The following is a 24,932-nucleotide window of genomic DNA, read 5'->3' as shown; positions in this document are numbered from 1 at the left end:
CACTTTTCAACATATCTTTCCAGTTACACGCTATAGAAATGATCCCAGAAAGTATAGTCTAGTATTAAAGGCAAATAAATTCTGCATCCACAGAACCCCCTGTCCCTCCCCCAATGGGTACAGAGCGGAGTTAGGACATTTCCCCATAACACTCACCATAATCTCAACAGCCGCCATATAGTAAATTAAACAATCTTTAAAACAAAATGTCACTCATAACCTAATGCAAATCTACAATGCCAGCACTAACTTCCAAAAGAAGGATCCTATCTATGAAAAAGGCATTGTCCTACATATTACAGTGGGGCCGTAAAATATCAATACATCTATTGGGAAAACTAAACAAACCAAACTTACTACAGAAGGCTACATAGAAAATTCATGCTAACAGAATACCTCGATCACACACACGGAATAAAAATGCCAAATATAGAATAATTGACTAAAATGTATAAACATAAATATAACCAAAACCCCAAAAAGCCAAAACTTGCATGTAATACAATACCAGAGATACAGAAAGAAATGCATTTCCTCCTGTGCAAAATATAAACATAGTACGTGCCAGGGATGGTTTGGAGTGCAACTAGGGCAATTGCTCTTGGTCCCCTGGCGGCCTGGCCAGAGAGAGCCACAAGCATGATGGAAGCTGAAGGCAGTACAGTCTGGTGATGGGCTCTGTCCAGCCATGTCTAACACCAGCTCTGGCAAGATGTACATTCCAAATGTGACACATTTTAATCACAAAATTGAAAAAAAAAATGATTTTTTTTTCTACCTTTTGATGTCTGGTTATTTTATTTTTCAAATCAGCTTGGTTCTAGTCTCTGGTTTCTGCTTTCTTCTGTCTTAATTCACTTACCAGGGTCTCCTGTCTATTTGTCATTTCTTCTCTCTCCATGTCCACCATCCATCTCCCATCTCTGTGTCCCTATAGTTCCTTGTCCAGTATCTCCAGTATGTTCAAATTCCTGCATCCATCACCACCCTTCTATCCCCTACCCCTGTGTCCAGCATCACCCCTGTGTCCAGCATCACCCCTTGTGTCCCTATGCCCTCACATGCCCAGTATCTCCCTTTTGAGTTCCTACTGTCCCCTATGTCTAGTATCTCTCCCCTGTGACCATATACCCCTCCCTCCAAGTGTCCAGCATAGCCTCTCTATTCTCACATTCCCCCCTCTCTGTTCATATGTTATTCCAATACAGCATCTCACGTCTGTTTCTGTATCTCCCCTTTCTTCCTCACTCACACCAATGTCTCTCTCTGCTCTCCGGATCCCACCTATCCAGCTACTCTGCTTCTCTCTTCCAGCTTTTGGCTCTTTCTTCCACTGTGGGTTAAACAATTTGTCTCCCTCTTCCTTCATCCCCTTGATCTGCCATCTCTCTCCCTTCCCTCTAATCTCTCCTCCTGGTACAGCACCTCTCTCCCTTCCCTCAAGCCTCCCCTGCAGGCCTTCCCTCCAGCCTCTAGCCCCCTCCCCACAGGTCCAGCACCTCTCTCCCTTCCTTCCAGCCTGCCCCCCTTGCAGGTCTAACAACTCTCTTCCTTTCCTCCAGCCCCCAGCCTCTCTCCCTTGCAGGTCCAGCACCTCTCATCCTTCCCTCCATCTTCCTCCCCCCCTTTCAGGTCCAGCATCTCTCTCCCTTGCCTCCAGCCAGCCAGCCACCCCCCCCCCCCCCCCATTGCAGGTCCAGAACTTCCCTTCCTTCCAGCTAGCCACCACCCCCCTTTGCAAATCCAAAACTCTCTCCCTACCCTCCAAGCAGCAACCTCTCCCCTTGCAGGTCCCAAACCTCTCTCCCTTCCCTTCAGCCAGCCATCTCCCCCCTTTTTCAGGTCCAGAATCTCTCTCCCTTTTCTCCAGCCAACCCCCCCCCCCCCCCCCCCACACACACACACTTTTGAAGGTCCAGAACCTCTCTCCAATCCCTTCCCTATGGCCTCAAGCCCCCCCCCCCACCCCCACACAGGTGAAGCCACTGTCTTCCAGCCTGTCCCTCTCCCACCCTACAGGTACAGCCACTCACTCTGTTTTCCTCCCTCACTATCGCTGATCACAGATGAAGAGACCTGCTCCAGAGCCTTCCCTGCCACGATCAGCTCTCTTCAGCGGAACTTCCTGTTTCCCAGAGGGCAGATCGTGGCAGAGGGAAGGCTCTGGAGTGCTCAGCGAATCACTGCTGGCCCCGCCCTTAATTTAAACGGATGCTTACGGCAGGGGTGAGGGAGGGGAAAGAGAAAAGAAGACTCAAGTGAAGCTGCGGTTGCAATCGCGGTTGCGGTTTTGATCCATTATTTTTGGGTGGGCCTTGGGTAGAAATGGGTGGGTCTGGGCCCACCCAGGCCCACCCGTGGCTACGCCCCTGCTTTTAGCGTTCAGATATCCTCGTGTTCTATGGATATCATCCTTTGATTAACCTGCCATGCTAACACTCAGGTACATAAGTCTCTGTCACATACAAGTTTTCCACACTTCTTACTTTAAATTGCTTTCTTTTTCTGCTGCCTTACTTAATTACCATGCTCTAAGGTCAAGAACTGTTTTGCTTAAGGATTTTCTTTTGGATTCTAAATTGCAGTTCTTTTTTCTCACTGAAACCTGGTTAAAATGTGCTGAGGAGCATTACCTTATTGAATCCCTACCTCCTGGATTTGACTTTATTTCCACCATCAGAGCCTCAAAAAGAGGTGAACCATCAGACTAACAGGGCTGAAAGACTTGGGTCCAAACATAAATCCTCTGACAATCTTAAACTATGCCAATTACATCATAAAGAGTTTAACTTCCACCTGGATAAGGCTAAAGCTGTCTATTACAGTCATCATATTAACACTGCTTCATGATCTGCCAAGGAACTTTTCACTATTTATAACTCTTTGACCTCTTCCCCTAATATTTCCTCATCTGTTCTTAGACACTCACCCAATGCTTTGGCTCAATATTTCTGCACCAAAATCTGCACTTTTCAAGAGTCATTACCTCCCCAAACCCTTTCTCCTAGTTTTCTTTCTTTGTCACCGCCACAAGTGATTACTCTCTCAGGTTCCTCTTCATGTAGCTCATTTAAACCCCTTACTCTAACTTCTCTCATCCAATTAGTAATATGAAGCCTTCTTTCTGCGAACTCGACCCTCTCCTATCCGCTTGGATTTCCTGCCAATCGCTGGTTCTTCTACCTTCTATATTATCAATTATCAATCTCAGCCTTTCCTCTGGTCAATTTCCTATTGGCCCGAGTCTTTCAATCCACCTAACCAATGAAGTTGAGAGTGGAAAGCGGCACTTCAGTTAAGTAAATGTTTCAAAGTAATTTAAGCTTTGAATAAGAAAAGCTTTATGATTGGGAGTGGTCATTTTTCAAGTGTAGAATTTTCCTACCGAGTTTAGTTGACAAGAAACATACTATGTGAATTAAATATATGGACATTAAGCAAAATAGATATTATGAAGATATTAATATTAGCAGAAATGTGAGTGGGAAAAAAGTCAGGGTGCAGTCAATATGGACACTGAGATATTTGAAAGATTCAACCAGTTGTATGGGTGTGCCAAGGATAGTAGGGAGAGCGACAGGTAAGAAAGGTGGTCCGTAATCTAGACAGCAAGCATCTTCTGTGGGTTAAGTTGAAGGCAATGATCAGAAAGCCAGCTCGCTACCTTATCAAGGCAAGCTTGTAGAGAAATAAGGTCAGGGTTGTAAGGATCCTGCAAGGAGAGCAAAAGAATATCATCAGCATAAAAGTAGCATCTAATCAGCAATTCCTGAATAAGAGAAGCAAGAGGACTAAGAAAAACATGAAAAGGGGAGAGGACAGAACCTTAAGGAATGCCAGAAGTAAGGGGAACAGGGGTTGACAGAGTCTGGAAGAGCAAACCAAAACGACTAATCAGCCAGATAGGAACAAAACCAGTGAAGGACAGTCTCGCACAAACCAATTGATTCTAGGCAAGTTAACAGAAGGGCGTTACTAACCAAATCAAAAGCTGCAGAGCGATCAAGAGAAACAAGAACCTTACCACTATCAATAGCACAGAGTAGCAGTTATTCAAAAAAGAAGCAAATCACCTCTCAGTGGAGCAACCAGTATGGAAGCCAGCTTAAAAAGAGTGTAGCACATTAGAAGATTCCACATGCTGAGAGAGTTGCCTGCAGACCACTTTCTCTGTCAGCTTACTCAAGAAGGGAAGATTAGAGACGAGACGATAGTTAGAAGGAAAAGCAGGATCCAAAGATGATTTCTTCAGGACAGGGCTTATAAGTGCAGAGTTCCACTGGCTAGGGACCTTCCCAAGCAACCAACAATCATAGCATATGCTAGCGGAAATTTGCTTTCAAAAAGGTAAACATGGGAAATCAAATATGCTAGCGTTTAACTTTAAAAAAGGAAGCTATGATAAAATGAGAAAAACGGTAAAAAAAAAAAAAAACTTAGAGGAGCGACTGAGAGGGTAAGAAACCTACAACAGGCGTGAATGCTGTTCAAAAACACCGTCCTGGAGGTCCAGGGCAAACGTATTCAACGTATCAGAAAAGGAGGATGGAAAACCAAACGACAGCCGGCGTGGTTAAAAAGTAAGGTAAAGGAGGCTATTGGAGCTAAAAAGGAATCCTTCAGAAAATGGAAGGAACCGAATGAGGAAAATAAGAAGCAGCATAAGGAATGTCAAGTCAGATGCAAAGTGCTGATAAGAAAGGCAAAGAGGGATTTTGAAAGAAAGATAGCGTTAGAGGCGAAAACTGATAGTAAAAAATTTTTTTTAGATACATTACCGTGTTTCCCCGAAAATAGGACCTACCCCGAAAATAAGACCTACCGGGGTTTTCCTGCAAATTTAAAATATAAGACATCCCCCCAAAAGTAAGACCTACCAAACTTTTTTTTTTTAAGCAGGGCCGCCGAGAGCCACCCGAGGTCGCCCCCCCACCCGAGGTTGCCGGGCTCCCCCTCCGTCGCTCCCGGAACTAACCTGAAGCTCCTTTCACCTTCGCAAATTCGGATTCGGAGCAGCAAGCAGCAGCAGGGCAGACCTCTCCTTCCTTCCGTGCCCCGCCCTTGCCTGACGTTATGTTACGTCAGGCAAGGGCAGGACACAGAAGGAAGGCGAGGTCCGCCATGCTGCTGCTCCGAATCCGAACTTGCGAAGGTGAAAGGAGCTTCAGGTTAGTTCTGGGAGCGACGCGGGGGGGCGACCGATGTTTCCCAGAAAATAAGACACCCCCCCGAAAATAAGACCTAGCACGTTTTGGGGAGGAAAAATAAATATAAGACAGTGTCTTATTTTCGGGGAAACATGGTAAAAGCAGGAAACCGGCAAAAGAATCGGTTGGCCCCTGGATGACCAGGGCGATCAAGGAAGACAAAGAAATAGCAGAAAAACTAAATAAGTTTTTTGCTTCGGTCTTCACCGAGGAAGATTTGAGTGGGATACTGGTGCCAGACAGGGTATTCATACCCTAGAATACCCTAGTTCCATCACATTCATAGCTGAAGAATACCCTAGTTCCATCACATCGTCAGAAAAACTTATTGAAATATCTGTAAATCTGGAAGACGAAAAGGAGCAGTTCTGCAAACTGAAGAGTAGCAAATCTCCTGGACCGGATGGTATTCACCCTAGGGTACTGATAGAACTAAAAAATGAGCTGGCGGAGCTACTGTTATTGATTTGTAATTTATCCTTAAAATCGAGCGTGGTACCGGAAGATTGGAGGGTGGCCAATGTAACGCCAATATTTAAAAAAGGTTCCAGAGGAAACCCTGGGAAATTATAGACTGGTGAGTCTGACGTCAGCACCAGGCAAAATGGTAGAGACTATAATCAAGAACAAAATTACAGAGCACGTTCAAAAGCATGGACTAATGGGACAAAGTCAACATAGATTTAGTGAAGGGAAGTCTTGCCTCACCAATCTGCTGCATTTCTTTGAAGGGGTAAACAAACATGTGGACAAAGGTGAGCTGGTTGATATTGTGTATCTAGATTTTCAGAAGGAATTTGATAAGGCCCCTCATCAAACACTACAGAGGAAATTAGAGGGACATGGGATCGGAGGTAGTGTCTTACTGTGAATTAAAAGCTGGTTGAAAGATAGGAAACAGAGAGTAGGACTAAAAGGTCAATATTCGCAATGGAGAAGGGTAGTTAGCGGGGTCCATCAGGGATCGGTGCTGGGACCTCTGCTTTTTAACATATTCATAAATGGCCTAGAGATGGGGGTAACTAGTGAGGTAATCAAATTTGCCAATGACACAAAGTTATTCAAAGTAGTCAAATCGCAGGAAGATTGTGGAAAAACTACAAGAGGACCTTACGAGACTGGGAGACTGGGCGTCTAAATGGCAGATGACGTTTAATGTGAACAAGTACAAAGTGATGCATGTGGGAAAGAGGAACCCAAACTATAACTACGTCATACAAGGTTCAGCGTTGGGAGTCACGGACCGAGAAAGGGATCTAGGTGTCGTCGTTGATGATACGTTGAAAACTTCTGCTCAATGTGCTGCTGTGGCTAGGAAAGCAAATAGAATGTTGGGTATTAGGAAAGGGATGGAAAACAAAAACAAGGATATTATTCTGCCGTTGTATCGCTCCATGGTGCGACTGCACCTCGAGTATTATGTTCAATTCTGGTCACCGCACCTCAAAAAAGATAGTGGAATTGGAAAAGGTGCAGAGAAGGGCGACAAAGATGAAACAGGGGATAGGACGGCTTCCCTATCAGGATAGGCTGAAGAGGCTGGGGCTCTTCAGCTTGGAGAAAAGGCAGCTGAGGGGAGATATGATAGAGGTCTATGAGTGGAATGGAACGGGTCGAAGTGGAACGTCTGTTTACGCTTTCCAAAAATACTAGGACAAGGGGGCATGCGATGAAGCTGCAGTGTGGTAAATTTAAAATGAATTGGAGGAACTTTTTCTTCACTCAACGAGTGGTAAAACTCTGGAATCCGCTGCCAGAAAAGGTGGTTAAGGCGGTTAACTTAGCATACTTCAAAAAAAGGGTTGGGAGGCTTTCTGGAGGAAAAAGCCATAGAATGTTATTGAATGGACGAGGGAATACAGTATTTCTAGGATGGGCAGGACAAATTGCTTGTTCTTTTCGCCGCTGTCGGTGACAGGATGCTGGGCTCAATGGACCCTTGGTCTGTCCCAGCATGGCGATGCTTATGCACTTATGAGTAAGATCATGAGAATTACGTGAAAGCCAATGTGATGGAACTAGATCCAAGGAACAAGTAGTTTTCCTAGTTGACTGCAAAATTCTTTCAAATTGAGTCAACGATGGAATATTAAACTGGGACCAGTGGGGGATCAAGGAACGAGAAGCAGGGGGTGAGAGAGGGGATGAAGACAGAAGAACCAAAGGAGCAGAATGTCCTGGGAAACTAGGGAGAGATGGGGCAAGAGAAGCAGCTGGGCAAACAGGGGGAGGTGAGGGAGGGAAAGATATGCAGAGGGACACGACCTTAGAAGAAAAAAAAGGATACAAAACCATGGGCAGAAAGAACTGATGGAATAGCATGGGTGGGTAAGAAAGAAAACTAAACTGAGGCAAAAGAATTTAAGAACCTCTATTCAATCTAATATCTACCTTTTAATGTTCTAGGGCTGTAATCTCTTCATAACTGTTAATAAATACATATAAGCAAACAAAAGGTTAAACTAAGACAAAAAATATTGCTCTTTAAACAAGCTAGTAATTTTTGCTTTTACATTTTTAATGATATTAAAATGGATTTTTATCAATAAATCCACAAAGTCTCTATCCCAAGTCACCAAATCTTCCAGCAAAATAATATAATAATAATAGTTCAAGATTTTGTTCCTCACATTTAAAGCTTATAGTAATGGAGTGCCTGTTTATCTCCATTGTTTGACTATACTGTATACACCGTTGTGAATATTACGTTCTTTTAATGACCAAAGACTGGTTTTACCCAATCCACATGTGGCCCATTATGAAACCACCTATCACTGCACCTTCTATTTCATTGCTCCAGCATTTTGGAACTTGCTCCCTTTGATAGTACGAAGCAAACTCTCCATCAAAAATGTTTAAAAATTGCCATCAAAACCTAGCTTTTCACCCAGGCCTATTCAATCTGATTTTGGGGAAGGGGAGAGCTCTAGTGGTTGAAGCCTACTAGACCGCACCTGGAGTATTGTGTTCAGTACTGGTCTCCGTATCTCAAAAAAGATATAGTAGAATTGGAAAAGGTACAGCGAAGGGTGACGAAAATGATAGTGGGGATGGGACGACTTTCCTATGAAGAGACGGCTGAGAAGGCTAGGGCTTTTCAGCTTGGAGAAGAGACGGCTGAGGGGAGATATGATAGAAGTGTATAAAATAATGAGTGGAATGGATCGGGTGGATGTGAAGCGACTGTTCACGCTATCCAAAAATACTAGGACTAGAGGGCATGAGTTGAAGCTACAGTGTGGTAAATTTAAAACGAATCGGAGAAAATTTTTCTTCACCCAACGTGTAATTAGACTCTGGAATTCGTTGCCGGAGAACGTGGTACGGGCGGTTAGCTTGACGGAGTTTAAAAAGGGGTTAGATAGATTCCTAAAGGACAAGTCCATAGACCGCTATTAAATGGACTTGGAAAAATTCCGCATTTTTAGGTATAACTTGTCTGGAATGTTTTTACGTTTGGGGAGCGTGCCAGGTGCCCTTGACCTGGATTGGCCACTGTCGGTGACAGGATGCTGGGCTAGATGGACCTTTGGTCTTTCCCAGTATGGCACTACTTATGTACTTATGTACCCTGTGAAGAATGTTTATTCTCCGATTGCTATTTGTTGTTATGAATGAACCCTTTTCTTTCATAACTGTTACATAAGTACTGACATACTGGGAAAGACCAAAGGTCCATCAAGCCCAGCATCCTGTTTCCAACAGTGGCCAATCCAGGTCACAAATACCTGGCAAGATCCCAAAAAAGTACAAAACATTTTATACTGCTTAGCCCAGAAATAGTGGATTTTCCCCTGGTCCATTTAATAAAGGTCTATGGACTTTTCCTTTAGGAAGACGTCCAAACCTTTTTAAAACTCTGCTAAGCTAGCTGCCTTTACCACATTGTCTGGCAACGAATTCCAGAGTTTAATTACACGTTGAGTGAAGAAACATTCTCTCAGGTTCATTTTAAATCTACTACATTGTATCTTCATCGCATGCCCCCTAGTCCTAGTATTTTTGGAAAGCGTAAACAGACGCTTCACATCTACCCATTCAACTCCACTCATTATTTTATAGACCTCTATCATATCTCCCCCTCAGCCGCCTTTTCTCCAAGCTGAAGAGCCCTAGCCGCTTTAGCCTTTCCTCATAGGGAAGTCATCCCATCCCCTTCATCATTTTCGTCGCCATTCTTTGCACCTTTTCTAATTCCACTATATCTTTTTTGAAATGCGGCGACCAGAATTGAACACAATATTCGAGGTGCGGTCGCACCATGAAGCGATACAAAGTCATTATAACATCCTCATTTTTGTTTTCCATTCATTCCTAATAATACCTAACATTCTATTTGCTTCTTAGTCGCATCACCGGCACTAGCAGAAGGTTTCAACGTTATCACTTTCTTGGTCCGTGACTCCTAACGTGAAACCTTGCATGACGTAGCTGTAATTCGGGTTCCTCTTTCCCATATGCATCACTTTGCACTTGCTCACATTAAACGTCATCTGCCATTTAGACTCCCAGTCTTGTAAGGTCCTCTTGTAAGTTTTCACAATCTTCCGGCGATTTAACGACTGAATAATTTTGTGTCATCAGCAAATTTAATTACCTCACTAGTTACTCCCATCTCTAGGTCATTTATAAATATGTTCAAAAGCAGTGGTCCCAGCACAGACACCTGGGGAACCCCACTAACTACCCTTCTCCATTGAGAATAGTGACCATTTAACCCTACTCTCTGTTTTCTATCTTTTAACCAGTTTTTAATCCACAATAGAACACTACCTCCTATCCTATGACTCTCCAATTTCCCCTGAAAATCCAGATACACAATATCAACTGGCTCACCTTTATCCACGTTTGTTCACCCCTTCAAAGAAATGTAGTAGAATGGTGAGGCAAGATGTCCCTTCACTAAATCCATGTTGACTTTGTCTCATTAATCCATGCTTTTGAATATGCTCTGCAATTTTGTTCTTAATAATAGTCTCTACCGTTTTGCCCGGCACCGACGTCAGACTCACCGGTCTATAATTTCCCAGATCTCCTCTGCAACCTTTTTTAAAAATAGGCGATACATTGGCCACCCTCCAATCATCCGGTACCACGCTCGATTTTAAGGATAAATTACATATTACTAACAATAGCTCCGCAAGCTCATTTTTCAGTTCAATCAGTAATCTGAGATGAATACCATCCGGTCCAGGAGATTTGTTACTCTTCAGTTTGTAGAACTGCCCCATTACATCCTCCAGGTTTACAGAGAATTCATTAAGTTTCTCCGACTCGTCAGCTTCGAATTCCATTTCCAGCACCGGTATCCCACCCAAATCTTCCTCAGTGAATACCGAAGCAAAGAATTAATTTAATCCTTCCACTACGGCTTTGTCTTCCCTGATTGCCCCTTTTACTCTTCGGTCATCTAGCGGTCCAACCGATTCTTTTGCCAACTTCCCGCTTTTAATATACCTAAAAAGTTTTTACTATGTGTTTTTGCCTCCAATGCAATCTTTTTTCAAAGTCCCTCTTAGCCTTCCCTAATCAGCGCTTTGCATTTGACTTGACATTCCTTATGCTGTTTCTTATTATTTTCAGTCGGTTCCTTTTCCATTTCTGAAGGATTTTCTTTTAGCTTTAATAGCTTCCTTCACCTCACTTTTCAACCGCGCAGGCTGTCTTTTGGACTTCTGTCTTTCTTTTCTAATTTGCGGAATATGTTTGGCCTGGGCCTCCAGGATGGTATTTTTGAACAGTGTTCCATGCCTGTTGTACAGTTTTTACCCTCTCAGTTGCAGTTTTTTTTTTCACCGTTCTTCTCATTTTATCAGTCTCCTTTTTTAAAGTTAAACGCTAACGTATTTGATTTCCTATGTATACTTACTTCAAAGTTAATATCAAATCTGATCATACTATGATCACTGTTATCGGCGGCCCCAGCACCATTACCTCCCGCATCAGATCATGCACTCCACTAAGGACTAGGTCTAGAATTTTTCCTTCTCTCGTCAGCTCCTGTACCAGCAACTCCATAAAGCTGTCCTTGATTTCTTCAAGGAATTTTACCTCCCTAATGTGCCCCGATGTTATATTTACCCAGTCAATATCGGGGTAATTGAAATCACCCGTTATTAGTGTGTTGCCCAGTATGTTTGCATTCCTAATTTCCTTTAACATTTCTGCATCCGTCTGTTCATCCTGTCCAGGCGGGCGGTAGTACACTCCTATCACTATCCTTTTCCCCTTTACACATGGAATTTCAATCCACAGTGATTTCAAGAAGTGTTTTGTTTTCTACAGAATTTTCAATCTATTTGATTCAAGGCTCTCGTTAATATACAATGCTACCGGCTCCACCAATTCAATCCACCATATCACTACGATATAATTAGTACCCCGGTATGACAGTGTCCCACTGGTTATCCTCCTTCCACCAGGTCTCAGAGATGCCTATTATAATCTAATTTTCATTTAGTGCAATATATTCCAACTCTCCCATCTTATTTCTTAGGCTCCTAGCATTTGCATATAGACATTTCAAACTATGTTTGTTGTTCCTATTTACATTGTGCTTAGTACTTGACAGTATTAATTTGCAATCTTTTGTCTGATTTTTATTTAAGGACACCTGATCTACTACAGTCTCTTTTGCAACCTCACTATCAGGATACCCTATCTTCCCGGTTTTGGTGGTATCTCTGAAAGATACCTTATCCCGAACAATGCGCTTTTGAGTTTAAAAGCTGCTCTATCTCCTTTTTAAATGCCAATGCCATGTTCTTTTCTCAAATTTCTTTGTGTGATTAAAGGTGGTATATAGCAAGTCAGAAATAAATAAATATTAACTTGAAAAGGCATGTTCTGCTATCAGCACTTCCTCAGAAAAGAATTCTCCCTCCTCCATGTACTCCCCTTCTAGTGGAGCCTCAGCATCTTCCCCTGCTTAGAACATAAGAGTAGCCATATTGGGTCAGACCAAAGGTCCATGTAGCCCAGTATCCTTTTTTCTAAACAGTGGCCAAGCCAGGTCATAAGTATCTGGCAGAAACCCAAATCGTGGCAACACTCCATACTACAAATCCCAGGGCAAGCAGTTGCTTCCCATGTCAGTCTCAATAGCAGACTATGGACTTTTCCTCTAGGAATTTGTCCAAACACATCCTACAGCAAAGAGTTCCAGAGCTTAACTATTCATTGAGAGAAAAATTATTTCCTATTTGTTTTAAAAGTATTTCCATGTAACTTCCTCAAGTGTCCCCTAGTCTTTGTAATTTTGGAATGAGTAAATCAATAGAAATCAAACAAAATAAAACATGGAAAAGAAAATATGATACCTTTTTTATTGGACATAACTTAATACATTTCTTGATTAGCTTTCGAAGGTTGCCCTTCTTCGTCAGATCAGAAATAAGCAAATGTGCTAGCTGTCAGTTAGTACATTTGCTTATTTCCGATCTGACGAAGAAGGGCAACCTTCGAAAGCTAATCAAGAAATGTATTAAGTTATGTCCAATAAAAAAAGGTATCATATTTTCTTTTCCATGTTTTATTTTGTTTGATTTCTATTGATAACCTTAAGCGTGGACTAACACGGCTACCACACTCCTCTACTTAAGATGGAATGAGTAAAAAAATCGATTTACTTCTACTCATTCTACACCACTCAGGATTTTGTAGACCTCAATCATATCTCTCCTCATCAGTCTCTTTTCCAAGCTGAAGAGCCCTAACCTCTTTAGCCTTTCCTCATACGAAAGGAGTTCCATCCCCTTTATCATTTTGGTCACTCTTTGAACTTTTTCTAATTCCACTATATCTTTTTTGAGATACGGCGACCAAAACTGAACACAATACTCAAGGTGCAGACGCACCATGGAGTGATACAAAAGCATTATAGTATTTTCGGTCTTATTCAACAACCCTTTCCTAATAATTCCTAGCATCCTGTTTGCTCTGCTGGCAGCCGCCGCACACTGAGCAGACTTCAGTGTACTCTCTCTTTGGCTAGAAAGGGCCACAAGTGTAGCAGCGGCAGCCACCTTTTCTCCCTAGATATGAGCAGAGCTGTCTCCATCTTATACCTGAGCCTATGTGGCCCTGAACATAAGGTACAAACTTAGATCTCCTGTACTGCACCGCCTACTTGATGCATCAGGAAAAAGCAGAATATCTTTGTACTTAGGTGAGACATTTTGCTATTACTTCAGAGAAACACAATATTCAAAAGCTGACAAAAAGCCAGGTACGGCTGACAAAAAGCCAGGTACGGTGGTTGGGAGTGGTGATGGAGAGAAAAGGGTTGAAGTTTTACATTCATATTAAACCCACTAAGCAATACTCACCTGACATTCCTGTCTTGACAGGCTACAGCCACAGACATCTGAGACACATCTGTATCCATGTCGTAGAAAGTTGTTTTCTCCACAACATGATGAGTTCTTGAGAAACTCACTCCATCTAGAACCTGCACCAAGAAATGCACATAAAGATACAGATGTATGCCATGTTCTTCCTCTAAAGGAAAAAAAAACAACTGCAACTATACACCATTTAGAAGTATATATCCAGCAAAACTGTTATTTTTACCTTGCTTGATGTCACCCCTCCCCACTCTTATTTATTAGGATTTACCACCTTTTTTTAAGGAATTCACTCAAGGAGCTGTACAGCAAGAATAACTCAAACATAAGCAATGAGAATTACAGCAGTAAAAATATTCAAACAATACAAAGTATAGCATAGTATGCTACATTACAATGTCAACAATATGCAATAAAACATTTTAATAAACAGCACAGGGTGTAAGCAAAGATGCAATGTATTGATAGAGTAACAGGAGTAAGAAAATAAGGGGACTAACTGAAAGAAAGTTGCACATGAGGTCAGAAAGGTGCTTGAATATTATCTTAGCTAGGGTAGGAGTGGATAAACATGTCCTGCTATAGTAAGTGCAGCTGGTGTCACTCCTAAAGTGCTTATGTTAGCAAGAGCATAATTCACTTCACACACACACACTGACGATATCAAAGGTAGTACTGACAAATTACACTGTGGATCGAAAACTCCCCCCTTCCCTCCTGCCATAATATTCAGTGTATCACAGATTTTAGCTTATTTTCACCTGCAATGCTGGCTGTGTGACATCAAACTGCATTGAAATCTATGCCTGAAAACTTATGCTTGCTATGCATATTAAAAGAGACTCCTGGCCATGACCCTGACACTGTTTTATCCAGTGACACATCTGGGTCCATCCAGAGGCACCAAAAAAAAAAAAACAAGCGGCAGACGATCTGCAAGATCCATTATGGTGCAAAGCAGCAGATCACAAGAAGGCAGTCTGTAAAAAACATTTATTCATCACAACATTCAGTTAAAAGATCTAAAAGCCTAGGAGGAAGTGACCGTCACCGCTACCGATGGCAGCTTAGCTTCTGAGCTCCCGCTCCCTGAATCGCAAAATCGCTATAAAAGCACTCACTAGCTATTTTAAAATCGATTGCAGCGTTCCTTATTGCTCCTCATCGGTAACAACATGAGTAGAGCGTCGTCAACGCAGCCTAAGGAGGCTGAGAAGTCGGCTGGCGGCGGGGCGAGTAAAACCGCTAAGCGCCACGAGGCAACGGCGCGAGCGTCCCCGTCGGATTCTGACTCCGTGCTGTCGATGTCAGAGTCGCGGAAGCCGCCGGCTAAAAAAGGAATCTCCGGCGAACTTCGCCAGCTGCTCTCAGGAATACAGGAGGATATTAAAAAATCGAAGGATGAGATCTTGGACAAGATGGCAGTATTGAGCTCTGACTTCCGTGAGCTGGGCAATAGAGTTGAAGATGCGGAGGTAAAGCTGGAAGAGCACTCTGAGTTCCTGCTCTCGCATGAGGCCCATCTTCAAGCCCTGGATCAACAGAATAAAGATCTCACATACAAGCTTGATGACCTAGAGAACAGGGGACGTCGGAACAATCTAAGGTTCCGTGGAGTCCCCGAGGGCGGTTGGAGAGCGAAGATGTCCCGCTATTATTACAAACACTGTGTGCCAGCCTGCTGGGGGCCGATGCTGCAGCGGCTAAGAGAGAGATAGACAGAGCACATAGATCCCTTGGTCAGAGGCAGGAGAGTAGAGCACGGGACATTATTACACGGTTTCACCGGTATGAAGTGAAAGAACAACTGCTTAATTGTGCTCGGAAAAAGACTGACCTGGAATATGGCGGAGCTAAAATTTCTGTGTTTCAAGACCTTTCGCAGTTTACTCTACAGCAGAGACGCCTCATGAAACCGGCCCTGGACATTCTAACTAAAGAACACGTCACGTACAGATGGGGCTTTCCCTTCTCTCTGAACTATACTCTCCAGGGAGCCAAAAATAGAGTAACGTCACTGTCCGAAGCTTGGACATCCCTGCACGTGGTGGGCCTGGTGAAAACGAGCAAGCCCCCAAGTGACTTAGCGTCTGTCACGAAGGCTAAACTTCAAAAATGGCAGCGGGTTCCTTCCACTAATACTAAAAGGAACAACTCGAAAAGAAGAGGGACCGCAGAAGAAACCTGAATTACTGCAGTGGCGGCTTGGTCGGTACATCTTATAAGAGGTCATACTCTGCAAGGCAGTTGGAGGGTCAATGGTTATACCTGTGCCAATGACTGGAAAAACAGCAGGGAGTAACAAATGTCATGTTATGTTTTAAGCGTTATGTTACTTTAGCAAAAGGGACTTTAAGACCCTTTATTAATGGAAGTTATGAGGGGACAAAAAAGTGGGGGGGAATGTTGTGTTTAAGGTAGCAATGGTGCTGGGGACATAGGGGGGAGGTAGCTGACATGATAGTGGGGCGCGCTGGGGTCCATTATGAGGCTGAGTGCATTTGGCACAGGTAAGAAATCTAATGGACCTTGGTGATTTATGGGGTCATTCGGGGAGGGGTGTGGGAGCTGGGAGGGTAGGGGGTCACTAAGAAGGGGAAGGGGGTGGGGCGGGTTGGGGGCATCACCGGTTTAGGGGAGCACCTGTACATGGAGTGGTTGGAATCCATTTGTTAAACCTTGACCAAAGATCCTAGTAATGTGTGCAGATCTTAAGATACTATCATACAATGTGAAGGGGTTGAATATGCCTCAAAAAAGGCAGAAATTGTTTAAAGAGCTACAGCAGATAAAACCGCATGTTGTCCTGCTGCAGGAGACCCATCTCCGCAGGGTGCATGAGCGACTTCTCTCCCGCCCAGACTATCCCAATGCCTTTTTTGCCTCCTCCGCAGATGGGACTAAGAAGCGTGGGGTGGCGGTCTTGTTCCACGAATCCATATCGCCCCAAATTCTAAACATTAAACGAGACCCGGGAGGGAGATTCCTGATACTACATATTGTCATTGATCAAGCTGAACTCACGCTCGCATCCTTATACGCACCAAACGACCACCAGGGGTCCTTTTACACCAAAGTGAAGAACATCTTAGCTACATTCACCAGGGGCTCTCTGATCTTGGGGGGTGACTTCAATGAAGTTATGGACCAGACGCTGGATAGATCCGGGATACCCCAGCAACCGGTGTCTAGGGACTCTATGGCCTTGGGTTCTCTGGTTTATTCCCTGGGGACTTTAGATGTCTGGAGACTCAGTCATACGACCATGAGGGACTACACATTTTTCTCCCCCGTACATAAGTCATACTCCCGTATCGATTATATCTTTCTAGATGTTACTCTTGCTGAGAGGGGGCCGCAATCAGGAATTGGTAGTGTGACAATATCTGACCATGCCCCAGTATGGGTTACCTTGCCAACTATTAGGGCTGAGGTCAAAGACAAAAGATGGATGCTTAATACAGATTTGCTGCAGGAGGGGGAGGTGGTGGAGGGCTGTAGAAAGGTCTTGAAGGAGTACCTGGAATTCAATATGGAGTCAGGTCCACCCCTTGGTGCTGTATGGGATGCTAGGAAGGCACTTTCGCGAGGCTACTTTATACAGTTAGCTAGTAAGCGTGCGAGAGTCCGTAGAGCTCAGCTGGCACAATGCCTGGCAAGGATTAGGTTCCTGGAGGCGCAGCACAAGTCAAGTGGCTCCTCAGTGGTGTTGGAGGAGCTGCGAGGGCAGAGGCTTCAGCTGGACTCTATTTACTCTGAACAATTAAGTTGGATACAAAATAGAAATAGGGTTTGATCTTACGAATTTACTAATAAAGCAGGACGTCTCTTGGCTATAAAGCTACGCAGACGAAGGGTGGACCGAGCGGTGACACACATTAAGGATGAGAGGGGTGAACTGTTGAATACATCAGAGTCCATACGGAGGCGCTTTAGTGAATTTTATCAGGGGCTATATGCACAGGAGATTAATCCTCCTGCTGACTCTATTCTAGAATACTTAGCTGAGAGTGGCCTTGCCTCTTTTACTGAACAGCAGAGGATCTTATTGGACGCCCCGGTCACTCCGGTTGAAATACAAAAAGCAATCCAACATCTGCCCTCCTGTAAGTCACCGGGGTTGGACGGCTTCCCCAATGAATTTTACAAGAAATTTGCTCTTGAGTTAGCCCCATTGTTAGCTGACCTGTTTAACCTGATTGGGAGGGGGGAGGCTCTGCCTGCTTCCATGTTGGAAGCATGGATTGCGGTACTGCCTAATCCGAACAAAGACCACACGGACTGTGGGTCTTACCACCCGATATCCGTTTTGAATGCTGATGTCAAAATTTTAGCTAAAGTTTTGGCCAACCGCCTGGCACCTTTGCTCCCAGCCGTCATCCACCCCGATCAGGTGGGATTTGTTTCATATAGAAAAGCTTCAGACAATACTAGGCGAGTGGTTGACCTAATGTACCTGGCCAAGAAAATGAATAAGCCTCTTTGCCTCCTTAGCCTAGATGCCAAAAAGGCCTTCGATCGCGTGCATTGGCCATTTATGTACAAAGTGATGGAGGGCTTCGGGATAGGACCTCAGTTTAGGGGGTGGATTCAAGCATTTTACAGTTCTCCCACGGCGTGTATACGAGTTAATGGGGGCAACTCTGCAGCGATCCCTCTACAACGGGGTACTAGACAGGGCTGCCCCCTATCTCCCTTGCTGTTCGCAATGGTGATGGAACCATTTGCTACCAGGCTCAGAAATAACCCAGATATCTCAGGTCTCTACATAGGTGGGAGAGAGCACAAGCTATCCCTATTCGCGGACGACGTGCTGTTTGTCACTCGCCCCCTAACCACCTTCCCTGGGCTCTTGAGGGAGACTGAGGAATTCTCGACTGTGTCGGGCTTTAAAGTGAATATGTCAAAATCTGAAGTTTTGAATGTCTCTCCCGGAGGAGCTTGTGGGAATGTTGAGATCTACCTATGCCTTCCGGTGGGCTGACAGGAGCATTTGCAATCTGACAGCTCGCCACTCTGACCTCTTCGCGGTAAACTATAAGGGCTTGGCTGGGACAATCACTGAGGACCTGGGTAGATGGGGCGACCATGACCTCTCCTGGTTTGGCCGCATAGCTTCTGTAAAGATGAATGTTTTGCCGCGCCTGCTCTACCTTTTTCAAGCCCTTCCAATCAAAATGCCCCGGAAATTTCTAGTAACACTGCAGGAGCGTATTATGCGCTTTATCTGGGCGGGGAAACGTCCGCGGCTGGCGCGCTCGGTTTTGTATCAGGATAAGAAAAGAGGAGGGCTGGGGGTACCCAACCTGGCCTGGTATTATAGACCAGTTCAGTCGCGTGCGGCAGTGGAATGGTTTCAGGACTACCTGGATCGACAGTGGGTGCAGCTGGAACAATACACCTTAGGTACGCGGCCCCTGGGGGCGCTCTTGTGGATCCCAAGTTCACTTAGATCCCTAGAGGGAGGCTTGTGCCCCTCCATATACGTCACCCTTTCTAATTGGGATAGTATGTTCCCACGTGGACGTACTAACTTTCTTGTTTGTCCCCCATAGTGCACAATCCATTATTTTACCCAGGTACAACAAAGGGAGTCTTCACAAGATGGTATAAGGGAGGTTTGCAAATGTGGGGCCAACTATTCGAGGGGGATTCGTTGTCATATCCAGAGGCTCTTGAGAGATTCCCGATAATTGGGTTGGACCAGTATGCCTACCTTCAGTTATCCACCTTTCTTAAGACACAGGCAGTTCGGGAGGTGGTGACCCGGGAAAAATCCACACTTGAAGCCATCTGTGAGGGGCCACCCAAGACGAGTGGGCTGGTCTCACGTCTCTATCACATTGTCAATAGGCAGTCCCAGAATTACACGCTTCATAGGAAGGGCTGGCAAAGGGAGTTGGGGTTGACAATGGAGGAGGCAACGTGGGAGAGACTGGAGCGGGATGTGGTGAGGGTGTCGTCTCATGTGCCCTTCAAGGAGAACGCGGTGAAGGTGTTATATCGATAGTACCTGACGTCTGAGCGCCTTCAGCGTATTTTCCCCACTACGACGGGGCTGTGCTGGAGGGGTTGCGGTGTAAAGGGCACAGCGGGACACATATGGTGGACTTGTAGGAAGATCAGTGCCTTCTGGAGATCTGTACGCAGCAGGCTGCAGAGATGGATGGGCAGCCCGCTACCTTGGAACCCGACCTTTTCCCTGTTTTTGGCGGGTGTTGCAAATCGCCCTCAGACCCAGCAAATTTTTCTCAGGCAGGCTATATGCACTGCTAGAGTTGTAATTGCAGCCCATTGGAAGCAGCCTATAACTCCACCGATAACTCGGTGGATTCAAAAACTGTGAGATGGAAAGACTACTAGCTGAGAGGCGCAACCACCTGAACAGATGGCACTTGATCTGGGATCCATTTCTTCTTCATGTATAATATGATTGCTGTTATCGGCTATGGTGATGTTTGACAGAGGGGCAGGGGTGAGTGGGGGGATGGGAACTAATATATACAAATCTACAAATCTTGAAGTATTGGGCTGGACATACTGCATAGTTTACTGGGCGCACTCGTACAGCAAGATGTGTCTGGTTTGTTGGGTATGTAGTGAGAGTTTCATCGTGTGCTGTATTATCTGTCATCCACATTACCAGAGATTGGTTCTGTACAATTGAAATGTACTATGTTGTGTACGAAGTGCTATGTACTTGAATCTGTGTTTTACTTATTAATAAAGACTTCATGAAAATTAAAAAAAAAAAAAAAAGATCTAAAAGCCTGACATGGACATGTTCTGCCTACGCAAGGGCATACAATGATTGTTAATAAACACGCATTAGTATAAATCATAAAATCCAAATTAAACTAATATGGCACAACTAATGAAAATGTAAATAGTAGAAATCATAAAAACTCAATTGTATAATTGTGTCAAAAACTAACATGAAGAATATATAAATACTAGTAAAAAAGCCCCGTTTCTGATGCAAATGAAACGGGGGCTAGCAAGGTTTTCTTCTGTGTGCATGTGGGAGTGTGTGTGTGTCCCTGCCCTCTGCCCTCTCTCCCCTCCCCCCTCTGAGTCCTTCACTGCTTTGCTGTGTTTTCCTTCACTGACTGTTTGTGTTACAGAGAGGGCAGGGCAGACACTCATAGGGAAACCGGATATCTCTCCCCCTTCACACTTCCGGCTGGAGGCTTCATAGAACGTTGGTGTTGCCTTTTATATATATATATATATATATATATATATATATATATATATATATATATATATATAATTAAAAAGAAATAATAAAACTGAATGTGAAGAAATATAATCAGTGAATTATTAAAAAAAAAAATCAAGGGTTAAAAATTCATTCAAAACAATACTGGAGGTGAAACAGACAGACCTACTCAAGTGGTGTAGACAGGTGGCTCCACCTACTTGGTAAAGGCTAAAAAGTAACGGATTAAAAAAAAAAGCATAAGCAGTCAAAGCACACAGTCATGAAGTAAAAATTACTAAGATAAAAAATTGTGTGAACAGGATTAGTATTACCAGCTCTCTCTGCAACAGCAGCATGCAATGGCAGCTTGTTGTAGTGAAACCGCTGACACTGATTCAATGCTGTTTATTAGGGCTGCATTCCGATTAAAAAATGTAATCACGATTAAATCACACAAAATTTATTTAATTTCCTGCTGCAGCTCCTTGTAACTCTGGGCAAATCACTTAAATCTCCACTGTGTCATGGACATGACCTTGAGGGCCTTTGCAAACTGTCACAACCTCAGGGAAAACGTGAGCTCTTGGGCCGCTGCCGACAAACAGCAGCAGCAGGCGAACCTTCCAACCAGGACTGGAACAGACTAGAAGTGCAATAAAAACACAGGCAATACTAAGAAACAGCACTTGGCTAGGCAGGAATGGGGTACACAGGACCAGAGCGTGGCTAGGCAGGAACGGGGGGGGGGGGGGGGGGGGGGTACGCAGGAGCAGAGCTTGGCTAGGCAGGAACAGAGTAGGCAGGAGCAGAGCTTGGCTAGGCAAGAACAGAGCACATAGGAACAGATCTTGTCTAGGCAGGACCAGAGTATGCAGGCACAGAGCCATGTAAAGTTAGAAGAAAGACATTCAAATGGGCCGCAAGGCCGAATTGGAACCGGTGCACATCAGAACCCACTCATATGGGCCACAAGGCCGAATTAGAACCGGTGCACATCAGAACCCACTCATACGGGCCGCAAGGCCAAACTGGAACCCAAGCACAACGGTCAGAGGCAAAAGAGAAGGCACGAACACAAAGGCAGAGGCAAACACAAGAAGGCTGAACAAGCAGCAAAGCTGCACTGGAGCCCACAGAAACACAAGGGCTAAAGATAAGCCCAAGCATATAAACAAGGACTTAGGCAGAACAAACAAAGCGGAACACAAGGCAAGGCAGAATGGGCAGAACACAAGGCAAGGCAGACAAAGCAGAAAAGCTAAACCAGCACACTGGCTAACAAGCCAAAAATCAAGGCAGAAGTGCTAACCCTAGCACACAGGCAAACAAGCCAAAAATCAAGGCAGAAGTGCTAACCCTAGCACACAGGCAAACAAGCCAAAAATCAGGACAGAAGTGCTAACCCTAGCACACAGGCAAACAAGCCAAAAATCAAGACAGAAGTGCTAACCCTAGCACACAGGCGAACAAATAATAAGCAAGGCAGAAGTAACTCACAGGCAGACTAGCAAACAAAAGAAATAATGCAGAAGTGCTCACACAGACAAGGAAACAAGGTAGAAGTGCTACAAGCACACAGACAAACCTGGAGACCTTTGGCAGTGCAAAGGCCCTGAATGAATGTCCTCACCTTCCTTATGAAGGCCTTCACTGACGATGTCATGACTACAGGAAAGAAGCTTGAAACACACAACACCTGAGTGAGGCTTGAAACACAGAGAAGCACCAAAGTAGGTTTGAAACACAGAAGTGGTAGCAGAGGCAACAATGCAAGGAAAAAGCTGACTAGAGCCACCTCTGAAGCTGACCACCGGAAGACACGGTGAGTCCGAAATTGGAGTCACGACCATAGTCATGACACATTGCCACAGGTACAAAATAAGTACCTATATATAATATGTGAACTGCTTTGATTGTAACCACAGAAAGGCAGTATATATCAATCCCATCCACCTGCTCTTCCCTAAATGACTGATAATCTCCCTCCCTATTGCCCATCCATGATCCAACATATATCCCTTTCTCTTCCTTCCTTCCCTTTCCCTCTTCCCCCACATCCATTATCTCTTTCTTTCTTTCTCTCTCCCTCCCTCCTATTGTTCAGTACTTCACCCTCATAAGTAGCAACACAAAATTAGTGGTGAGCAACACAAAGTTTTTTGTGGCTGCTGGAGCTTACTGCTTTGGCAATAGCTTCCACTGGTGACAGTTTTGCTTGCAGTCTTCCTTCAAGGTGGTTTTCTGCTGGTCCCTGGCACCGAAGCTTTCCGTCTGACCCATCCCTCACACGCAAAAACAGGAAGTGATATCAGAGGAGGCAGAATGGGCCAGTGGGAAAGCTTTGGCGCAGACCTCAAGCAACATATGTGCACCACTGTTGCTGCTGGAGACCAAAAGAAGACCATTTTTAAGGTAGGCTGACATGTGGGGGTGATGTTGAATCCTGGTTGGAGGGAAAGATGCTGGATCATACGGAAGTCATGGGTCGGGAGTGGATGAGCGCAAAAGAGATGTTTGAAGGAAACAGGAGATGCTGTAATGCAATTAAATGCTTTAATCATGATTAATGATTAATGCGTTGAGCGTGTACTTAACTACGATTAACTTGCAGGCTTTAAAACACCTTGAAAGGCCTCCAAATTCCATCTAACAGCTTCTTAAACCTCATAAAATTATGAAAAATACTTTAAAAATTATCCATGGCAGTTAGAAATGCTGAAAATCGATGGTGCTGTCAAAACTTTATAAAAGTGTATGCAATCGATAAAGGACATCTTCAATATGCACAATATGCCAATGCTTTCTAAGTATTTTAAAAATATCATTTGATAAGTGTGTAAAGTGCAACATTCATATCATTCTATTCTCCTTTTTCTTAACATTTGTTTCAAGCAAAGACTGTCTATCCATAGCTACTGTTTTATCGTAGCACTTCCTGTTCTTTTTGCTTTGTTCTCAAATATTGATTTTATTTATCTTAACAATAATGTTGAGCTTCTGAAGCGGCCCCTGCTGGGCAAAACATGGGCATGTCAGGCCTTCTGTTTTTAATTATTTTGTTTACCAATAAAGTCTTCCTGGCTATCACTGTGTCTCCTCCGATGCCTTCACAGCACTTCTCAACAGGATATTCTCAAAAATGTTTCTCTTTAAATCATTTCTGCATCTCCTGAGATCTTTCTGTGTGTGTCATGTTTTAAGCAATGCCTTTAAGTCTTAAGAATTGACTGTAGGGAAGATTTGATTTGAGAGACTTACTATGACAGCTCTGATAGTTTAAAATATTATTTACATCAGTCAGTTTCCTATAAATGTCAGTACCAAGGGGGAAAAAAAATCACAAAAATTCTAAATTAATTTTGCTCAGGAAATTAACAGAAAAGAACTGATCATTAAGATCATTAAGCAAATGAAACCTGAACTGCCTAGGAGGATCTACATGGATGACCCTCCATGAAAGGCTTCTATTATAGGTTTCTAATGGAGTTCTAAAAAAAACAACAGAAAACAACTCCCAATGGAAGAAAAAACTGTTACAAAAAAAAAAAAAACAGGTACTCCAAAAGCACATAAATATATGTCAGTTCTTTTCGCAATTAATGTCCATTCAGAGCTTAAAAAAAAAAAAAATTGCAATTAAATACACTGTGCACAGTAACTATATAATTTAGCTATTGTAGAGACTTTAGGAAAGATTCAAAACATGTTCCATCTGCTCACTCCATATATTCCAAAACCATAAACTGTAGCACAGATTAACAAATCATCGACAAGGGTCCCCCTTTGTTTCGAACTCTTCGTCAAGAGGAATCCAACATGCAAACTTCCAGCTTGGCAGCAAGATGGCAACTGCTGATACATCAAAACACTCTCGAGAACCACCCTTCCAGTGATATCAGCCACAGGCTCACAAAAACAGATTAAAGAAGCACAACCTCAGTAAAAAGCCTCCATTGTGCCAGTCAATCCTTTCGGTGTCATCGTTTGTAATTTAAAATCCACTTTGGCTCACTCTGGTGTAAACTACATGAGATATCTCCTCTTCGTCCATTCTCCCTAATTTGATCAATAGCCATGTATTGTAATTCATTAAAAGTGTGCTCAAAATCCTGACAGTGTTTAACTAAAGGCATCTCCATTTTACCAGTCACAATACAATGTTTATGTTCAGTCTCA

The 24,932-nt window shown here is 43.8% G+C and overlaps 1 protein-coding gene across 2 annotated transcripts in view; it reads right to left on the bottom strand.

Moving 5' to 3' along the window:
* The window catches only part of LOC115480055 (WD repeat-containing protein 62-like), a 250,748-nt gene that overhangs the window by 98,863 nt on the left and 126,953 nt on the right, over positions 1-24,932 (bottom strand). For both annotated transcript variants that reach the window (XM_030218472.1, XM_030218473.1), the window contains exon 15: positions 13,535-13,656. In XM_030218472.1, the coding sequence (XP_030074332.1) occupies positions 13,535-13,656 (122 nt within the window). The remainder of the gene's footprint in view (positions 1-13,534; positions 13,657-24,932) is intronic.

The sequence above is a fragment of the Microcaecilia unicolor genome, chromosome 11, assembly GCF_901765095.1.
Source record: "Microcaecilia unicolor chromosome 11, aMicUni1.1, whole genome shotgun sequence".
NCBI classification, from domain to species: domain Eukaryota; kingdom Metazoa; phylum Chordata; class Amphibia; order Gymnophiona; family Siphonopidae; genus Microcaecilia; species Microcaecilia unicolor.
This window is presented reverse-complemented; position numbering and strand designations above follow the sequence as displayed.